Source organism: Fundulus heteroclitus, chromosome 12 (assembly GCF_011125445.2).
Source record: "Fundulus heteroclitus isolate FHET01 chromosome 12, MU-UCD_Fhet_4.1, whole genome shotgun sequence".
NCBI lineage: Eukaryota > Metazoa > Chordata > Actinopteri > Cyprinodontiformes > Fundulidae > Fundulus > Fundulus heteroclitus.
This window is the reverse complement of record NC_046372.1, coordinates 15,632,720-15,642,505: the sequence shown is the minus strand read 5'-3', so window position 1 is coordinate 15,642,505 and position 9,786 is coordinate 15,632,720. Positions and strand designations below refer to the sequence as shown.

Sequence of the window (9,786 nt, the reverse complement as noted above, 5' to 3'; positions counted from 1 at the left end):
TCATCTGAAGGAGTCTTCATCCGTTTCATTTACACTTTATCCTGTTGACTTCCTAATTTACAGAAAATACAATATTTTGCACATACTTTTTTTGTTAATGCTTTTAAACCTTCACCTTAATCTCTAGCCTCCATCTCCTTCTGAGTGTCAACGAACCAAAACTATTCTCAGTTCTATGAACACACGGGGACGTTGGTGCTCTTGAACGCCTCACTCTCTAGGTTGTAAACAAAGATGGCGTAGGTAAGCTCAGGCTAACGTGGCTAACGTTCACTCTGTCATTTCACGACTGCAGCTGGTTGCCTTTGGTTTTATATCAGTTTTATGTTGTTTGGTTTGCATGTGCTTTCCGAAACACTGTTTGAGTCGCTGAAGTTACTTGACAACACAAATGCCTTTGATAAAGATGTGACTCAAAAATTAAGTTTCACTTTGGTTTGATAATGTGAGGCTCACAGAGGTCGGTTACATGATGAGATGTTTTAGCAAGCTAATACCAGTCGTCCTGTGACCACATACTCATTATACATATGAGCATTAACAGATATACTCGTATTTAATAAAAAGCTGTAGTTTAAAGGGTTGTGGAGTCATGGATATTTACACTTCTACAATTACGTTTGTGTACGGTGGCCGAGAGAGGCAGATGCTGCTGCGCGTTTGCCCTATCGGCCACCGTCTTTGAAACTTATTTCTTAGCCTCAACATATTTCTTAGGGTTTTATTGTATTTTGTTTTTATTATTTTGAAAAAATAAATATTTAACTATTGTCCTCGTTGGTTACATTAGATTCTTTGTTTGTTTTTTTCAGTTTTAGGGTTCTGTTAACCCTGGGATGTCTGATTGTACCTGAGAAAACAGTAAGTTTTGACAGCATCATTTTGCACAAAAGACATTAAAAACATTTCTACTCTCACAGAAAACAAAACCCGTACAACAAAGCTTTATTATTTTTGTTTCAAAATATGTTATGTAGAATAAAACACAACACTTAGTAATGAACTGATCAGACTTTTATTGGCCAATACTGATTTCCAGTTTGTTTCTAGGTCTGAATTGGTGAGGGAGTAGGTTTGAAAACAATGGAAAATAAAGGAATTGAACGTTTTTCTTCATTTATACTTTATTATATGTGCTAAATCATTGTCTGTGCTTTTATCAAACACAAAAAAGTGCATAAAAGCTTTTGTTGTGTGTTGACACACATTTGTTAAGGAGGAAAAACTGGCTTTGGATAGTTTAGAAGCACATGGCAGTACCTGATAAACTGATCTGGTTGAATGATCTCATTTACCAGCTAAAGATTATTTAAATGACAATGTGCTGCAGGGTCTGTTTGTTTCATTATGTAGAAAATAAAAAATCGTCTTTTATACTCCTGACTGAACATTTACCCTTTGTAATGAGGCCAAAGTCCAACCTGTGGCTATTTATGCAAGTTTTACCACTCTTTTTCCATCTATATTCAACTGCAGCTATGCAATAAAAACAAAATAACATACAATTCAGAGTTGCATATATTCTCTGTAACGCTGGTAAGGTTTCTGTATTGCAGCTTCTGTAATTTTGTTCAGTGTTTCAAATAAGCAACTTATACAGTATATGAAATAGCATTGCTCTCGGACTCTTTGATAAGTAAAAGGCATCATTACCACCATATCAGCACTTGTGTTTCGCTGCCGAAACCTTTCTGATTTGGAAAATTAAGGGGGAAAACCCAAAATATCTAATTGGACAAGGCAAGAACAGCTGCACACTGTGTGCCTTTGCTACAACTGATCTGGGCCGAATTCATTATCTTTGTGGTATCAGAGGATGACGATCACATGCTGAATGCAGATACTAAGCATCTAAAGCAATTTTATCAAGTTTTTTTTCTGTGTATCTACAAACTTCAAAGGGATTGTGCAACGGGGTGAGATCCGTGACGACAAGGTGCCAAAATGTGACAGGTGTTTTTCTGTGCCAAGTGTTGCCCAAACTTATGGACATTGGAAGTACTTCTCGTTTTAGCCGTGGGTTTTTCTGGCAAGGTATCGCTGTTGAGAAACCCTGCAAGTCAAGTATCTTTCTACGAGTGATTTTGCCACATTTTCCTGAATAAATGCATTTTTTTTCTGTCAAACAATCATATGCAGGGTTTTCTGAATAACAGTTTTTTTTTACACATTCTGGAATCTATGCACTAGTTATGAAAAGAAGGATAAGACTAAAATTAGAATGCATTGTAAATAAACAAAAAAATATTTAAGCGTATAATTTATTCTATCTCCATTTTTTCCCATATTGTTTGATCATTTCCTAATTGTTAGAGTTTAATCAGAAACATCTAGGGAAGTGCTAGTTGTACGCTCTCTAGACTGTAGAGTTCAAATAAATCTACTTATTAATAAGCAACAAGTGTCAAGTGTTTATTTAATTTCAGGCTTTTATGTTTTGAAATGTCAACAACAAAAATTTTTATCCTGTGGTCCACATTTTTTTCTCTTATTCAAGTGATCGTATGGACCAACAAACGAAAGAAATGAATTATAAAATTGTTCATAAAAGATTAATGAAATAGGAGGTGCATTAAAACGTTTTAGTTTTAGTTAACTCTGCGTTATTTGATTTGTGCTATTCAGAGAAGACTAACCGTGAAGTCTGTCATATGATAAAACCTTAATTTGTGTGAGAGAGAGAGGGTGTCTGTCTATCTGAACGCAGTAATCCTTTTTTACACTTGTGATTGTGCAACAAGGAGGAAACCTCATCACAGCTGGCTGCAGCCATCAGACTGATTCATCGCTGCGTTCACCGACTGCTTTTAACTCCCGACTGAGCTTCGCCCGTCGGAAGATGAAGATCGCTTTGCTGGGAGCCACCGGCCAGACTGGGCAGTATCTGGTCAAGCAGGCGCTGGAGCAGGGCCACACGGTCACCGCCGTCGTCAGGAACCCAGCGAAGCTCACGGTGCACCATAACAACCTCAAGGTAAGTTTAAACCGGGCTCAAAGTTCAGATGCTTTTATGAGGCAGCACCTTCAGTTCGGCTTTATAATCACAGTTCCAGCATTTAGTTATAGTTAAAAAATATGAAATAACTATGAAGTCAAAGGCTTACAATAACAGATTATCATAACATAATGCATTGTTTTGTGTTGTGCACAAGTTTTTTATTTTATTTTAGACCAACATCTCAGGAGCCTCCCCGTTTTACCAGTGTGAGCATGTTGCTGGTGTCTGATTTACTGTACACTAAATCCTCCCAGTCTGTGTAGGTCTTAGGCTGACAGCTGTGATGTTTCAGGGATGTTTTAACTTCATAAGTTAGATGGTTCCAATAATAAAACATTTTATGAACTGTGCTTGCAGCTGGAAACAAACGTGGCCTCTCCATTTCTTACAGTGAACAGCCCTCACTCTGCTGACCCAACAAAATAACAACAGTTATCAGTCTGTACCCCATCATAAGAACCTGTGCACTTCTGCCACGATGATGATTTCTGTTCCAAAATTAAATTAAATTAAATTTTATTTATATAGTGCCAATTCATGAAATATGTCGTCTCAAGTAACTTTACAAAGTAAAATTCAATCAAATTACACAGATTGGTTAAAAAGTTTCCTTAAACTTATTTAAGGAAACCCAGCAGGTTGCATCAAGTCCCGACAAGCAGCATTCACTCCTAAAGAAGCGTAGAGCCACAGTGGACAGTTGTCTGCATTGTCCATGGCTTTGCAGCAATCCCTCATACTGAGCAAGCATGAAGCGACAGTGGAAAGAAAAACTCCCCTTTAACGGGAAGGAAAACCTCCAGCAGAACCAGAACCAGGCTCAGTATGAACGGTCATCTGCCTCGACTCACTGGGGGTTAGAGAAGACAGAGCAGAGACACAACAAGAGAGACAAAAAAGCACAGAGGCACACATTGATCCAGTAATCTGTTCTACATTAGATGGTAAAAGTGGGTGATCTGTCTTCCCTGGATGATGTCACAGTTAATAGAACGTCAGACCAGGTGTGCCTACTATGAAGAAAAAAAGAGCGAGAAGAAAAAGTCAAAAGCTGCAATGACGACAAGCAATGCAAAACTGGAGAACAGTAGGAGAACTCAGCAGAGGCTCAGTTTTGCCTTCTATCTCCTACTCTATTTAATTTCTGTTAAGAAACAATTTGTGTGGTAATCACAGGACCAATGAATAGGCAAGGACTCATAACAAGAGTCACAAAAAGCCCCCAGTCTCTGCATTACAACATACGCTTACTGTACTCTGTCTGGAATGGCTTGGTAATACAGAGGGTGAATCAGCCAATCACATTGAAGCCGCTTATTGCATTTAGGCGTCTATATGAGACGAAGACGACTTGTAGAAGTTCAACCCAAGCATCAGAATGGGAAAGACTTGGGCTCAGTGACTTTGACATTGTTGGTAGCTGACGTGCTTGTCTGAGTATTTCAGAAGCTGCTGATCTGTGGGGATTTTCACTCAAACACAGAGAATGGAAAATATCCACTGGATTGCCGTTTGGTGGCATGTTTGCTGTCTGGGAAGACCAAGCTTAATCCAGGAACCTGAATGCAGCTTTTCAACAAAGGGGGGAAAAAGATATCGTTAGAACAAGAAACCTTTCATGTTATAATACGAGACAGCTCCTGGAGACAAATAGCTGAAAGCCTTTCAGTGACAGGTCTGCACAAAATGTGAAAAGAAAATGGCTTTTGTATTTTTATTATTGTATAACAGGTTACAGATCCCACAGCGGCGTAGCTGGTGTCTGTAGGAGCTGCAGCAGTTCTCCTGGGACATTTCCCTGGAAGCACAAACGGTTCCTGCTCACTCCTTCACATCCAACTAATCACAGCAGAAAGTCACTGGACAGACTGAAGACAAACGTCAGGCTGAACTCGGACAATTTATGCCTTACAATCTCCAAAAGGGCCAGATGTTAAATCACAGAAAATGTCATTAAGACAGAATAGGACGCCTAATCGACGCCTAATTGACTAATTTACCTCCAACTTTCATTCACAAGCTCTTGCTATTTCTGAGACAGCAACTCTGTGCTTGTTTAAATGTTCTTTAAAAATTCAATGTGTCTTATTTGACCTTTTCTATGATTATTTAAATATTTTATTACAATTTAAACAAATTGTCAGTTGTTGTTTTTTTTCACTTTAGATACACTGCCTGTTTCATTGGATACATTAAACATTGTGAGAATAACAGCAAAGTATTGTTGACCGGGTCTCTTTATGTTTCCTCCAGTTTAACTTTGACAAAACATGTATTTTGTTGCATTATAGGATCAGAATTTAAACCTCTGCACGAGCGACGTGACACAGAGAAGACTACGTTGACCTGTCCTGCGTGTGTCTCCAGGTGGTGACGGCTGATATTTTCTCAGCAGACAGTCTCAAGCCTCATCTCAAAGACCAGGATGTGGTCATGTCCTGCCTCGGCTTTCCGGCTTCCTTCTTCTCCGGGGTGACGGGGTACACCTCGTCCATGGCCGCCGTGGTCGGCGCTATGAGGGAGGCCCGGGTCAACAGGGTCATCACTATGACCTCCTGGTACACAGAGCGTGAGTGGAGCGCACCGATCACGACCTCGACACGGATTGAAAAGTCACTTTACTGAGTCTCAAAGGTTACTTCCTGCAAACTCCGCAGTATCTTTGTCATGTTTATCTCTTTAAATCAGACATTCAAAGCCACTTTTTTAAAATTAACCAAACAAAAATGGGGTTTTTGAACGATTTGGCTTTATACTGCCTAATTTAAACTATTACAATGGTCACAGAAAAGTTGTCGTGGTTTTTTTTTGTTTTTTTGTTTTTTTTTCCCAGTGTCCTGTCTAGCAATGTGGCAATAAGATGTCTTAATGCCAAATAGAGCTCGACAGATTTTGCTTTCACAAGTGGAGCAAACAGCTTTCACCATAGTGCTCCGCTTGATTTGTGCATGTAAATAGCTTTATTGTGATTCCTGCAGGGAGAATTTCAAATTATGTGGACACTACAATGGGAAAGTAGGAGAGTAAAGGAAGAACAAGAAGAGAAAAAGAAAGAAAGAGAAGATGTGAAAGAAGGAAGAGATAAAAGGGAGAGAATGATAAAACGTCCTCTGTCTGCTTTATCACCTGGAAAGAGACGCAAAAAGAACAGCACAACCAACAGACATAAAGCAACAGATACAATCGAGTAACACCTTGATGCCATTGCTAAATCATATGTATTATTATTTAAGCTGACATGTGTAATGTGATACCTTAAAAAAGAAAGTGAAAGAAAATAAATAAATTACAGGCTTTCTGTATATAAGTGAACACTTAATACCTGGAACCCAGCACCTGTGGGAGTTTGTGAGAGTGCACTAGTTTAGGTGAAAATTATCCAGAAGGAAATAGCTCAATAGTGGTTGTGGAGAACCAACGATTGTCGTTTTTTAGATTTTCTTGTCACAGGTCAGTATTATGGTCACACAGGAATGACTCTTCTATGGTAGCTTTTTTTGGTCGGCAAAGATACTTTAAGTTTTTATCAGTTCATCGTTTTAAAGAAAGTTCCAAGAACTACATTTTATAAGAATAACTCTTTGATAGCATTTTCTTCTACTTGGAAGCTTTCTGGAAAGCGTCCGTTATTTTCCTCGTCACTGCTGGACACAAGCATTGAGATTATTTATTGAAAAGCGCCAAAAATTAGTGCAATAAGATCTTTGTATTATGCCATAATGAACCTTCAGGACCTGGACGGTAATGATTTTGAACCCTAAATGTTCCCTGAGCTATTTGTTGTTTGCATGACGCGTTTTTAATTTTTAAATAAATAGAAACGTCATTCGCTAACCTTGACAGGGTCTCCCCTGTTGCTGCTTCTGATAGTAAAATAATACAACTAACAGGGGCGTTAAAACCACTACAATTTGTCCGTAGGCTTCTAATTTGTTATATTGGAGATGTACAGCAGGAATAAACAGCGTTTAGATTCAGTTATTCATGGAGCTTCTGTGAGGCTTCTTCACAATGGTCCAGAAAAGTTAAATCAGACCAACAAAGCAATAAATGTTTAAACTGTCATGTTTTGTGGACATTTTTGGTAATATCACGATTTAAATGAATTTCAAAAGGCAACAGATAAATAAACCATCACCCTATAACCAATGTGAAGATCGTCGCCAATATCTAATGGATGCAAACTTCAGCCGTCGCTCACGACTGATAGCTAAAAGGCTCTGCGCACACGTGTTCTCCCTGTTTGTATCTGTGAAAAACATGCTCACTGTAGCGTTCTAATATAATGGTTAAAAACCATAAATTATTAAGCTGACTGGAAAAAACAAATGAAAACCACAACCTAAAGAAGAACTTAAACAGGAATGTCTGAATAACATTGCTGGGAATGTTGTTAACATGGTAAATGGCGTAGAAACAGAGGTGTGGGGTAAAAAAAAAATGACTCCACAACATATTCTGGTTCCTGAAAAGGAAATGTACCAGCGTCGGGTCAAAACTCCCCGCTTCCTGTGATGCAATTTAAAAGAAAAAAGAAAACAATCTATGCAGATGCTGAGAGAACTGCTTCAAACATAGTCCTGTGTGATAATCTCAGTCTGATATCCTTGAGTAAAAATACAATAGTTTTACATTGTTCACAGGAAAACCTTAAAGCAAAAATGAAGCATAATCTAATTGTTTTGAGCAACAATTATTCCTTCTGCTGCTAAAATATTATAACATATTGACTCTTATAGGTATCAAAATGCTATTTTTTTAACATTTTCTTTAATTGTCCTGCTGTTTTTGTGGCCAGAAGTGGTCTCAGGTTTAATTTTTTTGTTAGCATGGGAAAATGCCTCACCTCTCCTCAGTGTGCAGCAACAGGTGGGGGAAGGACAGTCTTGGGTTCGCTCCATCCACTCTGGGACATTCTCTCTCTGGCATCTCATTAACAGGCCTCTAAACAAGCGGCGGGCAATGAAACTAATTCCAGTTGTTTATTGAGAAAGAGGAAACTGCAAAACATGCGGCCTAACGGGCATCACATGGGGCCGGAAACATTTAAGCATTTTACGAGATTTTAAAAAGCAATGTGAACTAGATTAGCATTATTTTCTGGCTCTACTCAAACATATTTGCACTTTTAAACAATACTGCAAAAGGGATTCGTACATCAATATATTCCTAGTTAAATAAGCATCATTGTTAGTCCATAAAGTCCTTAAATTGGTAATTGGTAAGGGTTCAAGTAACTCTAATTTGTTAATATTAGTGTTATTAATGAAACTCCGCTTTTAATTTAAAAATGTGTGATAATTATCAACCCCGTTCAAAACAGAATAAAAAAATTGTCCAGCTCTGCTCTAAACTGGATCAGAACGACTAAAATGTACGCGGTGTTGAAAGCATAACTTTAACCAATCTGCCTATGGGAACTTCATAAAATAGATATAATTTTTTAAGAAACTTTCTCCACACTTATGGATTAATGTCTCTGTAGGACTAAATGTAGACCTGCAGTTTAACGAGGAATTTAGTTGGAATGAATACTATTGGTTTATTGTGTTTCCAACAAATAAAAAAATACATGTATTAAGTCTAGTTTTTATAGTTTAAATCTTATACATTTGTTCTGTTTATTAGTGTTACAAAATGCTCCTTTTCTCACTGTTGAGAGGTTTTCCTCTCCTGTTGTTCAGCTGACTCTGGAACCCAGTCTCCGTTCCTGATCCGGTTCCTTCTGCTGCCGATGATCCGAAGCGTCCTCAGCAACATGTACGAGATGGAGCGCTTCCTGCAGAAAACCGAGGACATCAACTGGACCGTCGTTCGGCCCCCCGGCCTCAAGAACCTGGCGGCCTCAGGTGAGAGAAAAACGTACCGCCGCTGCCGCACCAAAAAAAAAAAAAAAAAAAGAAAACTTTCCACACCAAATGGGTAAAATTGATGTTGTTGTCTTTGCAGCTCAAGAGTTTCTGACACATGAGGGATACTTTGTGCCGGACAGCGGCGGCCAGACGGCGGTGGGAAGAGGAGACGTGGCTCGCTTCATGCTTTCTCTGCTGAACAGCAATGCCTGGGTCAAGAAGGGAGTCGCCATCACCACCAAGTGAAGGGAAAGCGCCATTATTGGTTCAGTGGAAATATATTCTTATAAAGGATAAAACATCGTCATCGCTGCCTCACGTCATGTGCCTGATGAATGCCATTATTTACTCTGCTTTAACATGTTTTTGTACCCTTAAATATCTTCCTCCACATATATTTTGTAAAGTTAACCTGTCTGTTATGAGTAACAACGTGATTAAGTTACACTGCACCCACACGTTGGGGTGTAGTACATACCTTCGGCCACATGAGAGCGGTGTTGTGCTGTAACTAATCATTAAAAGTTATCTTTATTCCCTGTTTCAGTGTTCTTTCTTTTGCTTCATTTTTATTCCTAACACCAGATTAAAAGATAACGCTGGTTTTAGAATAAACGCTAGCAGAATAGTTGTCACAATAAGAGTAAATTTACTGAATAGTTATGGTTCTTTTATACAAAGTATGGAGGTCCAAACATGGCACAATTGGATAAATAAAAAATAATTTATGTGCATCCAAAATTAAGAGAATTTTCTTTACATATGTAATTTATTATAATTGCTTATGTCCTTTCATTGTCTATGGATGCAGAAATACCCCTGTGCAAGATTCAAACCCAGGAGCTTTTTTTATGCAAGGCAACAGTGCTACCTACTGCACAACTGTCTAAATGTAATGTATTTTTTATAAAAAAAAAAAAATAACTTTTCTTTACA

General features: G+C 38.4%; 1 protein-coding gene across 1 annotated transcript; it reads left to right on the top strand.

Moving 5' to 3' along the window:
• The first annotated feature begins 186 nt into the window (after positions 1-186).
• Positions 187-9,391, top strand: LOC105937277 (flavin reductase (NADPH)). The gene is made up of 6 exons (XM_021324517.2): positions 187-243; positions 813-861; positions 2,742-2,974; positions 5,366-5,567; positions 8,683-8,847; positions 8,948-9,391. The coding sequence occupies exons 3-6, from the start codon at positions 2,840-2,842 to the stop codon at positions 9,094-9,096; spliced, it is 651 nt and encodes a 216-aa protein (XP_021180192.2). The 5' UTR covers positions 187-243; positions 813-861; positions 2,742-2,839; the 3' UTR covers positions 9,097-9,391.
• Positions 9,392-9,786: the final 395 nt, after the last annotated feature.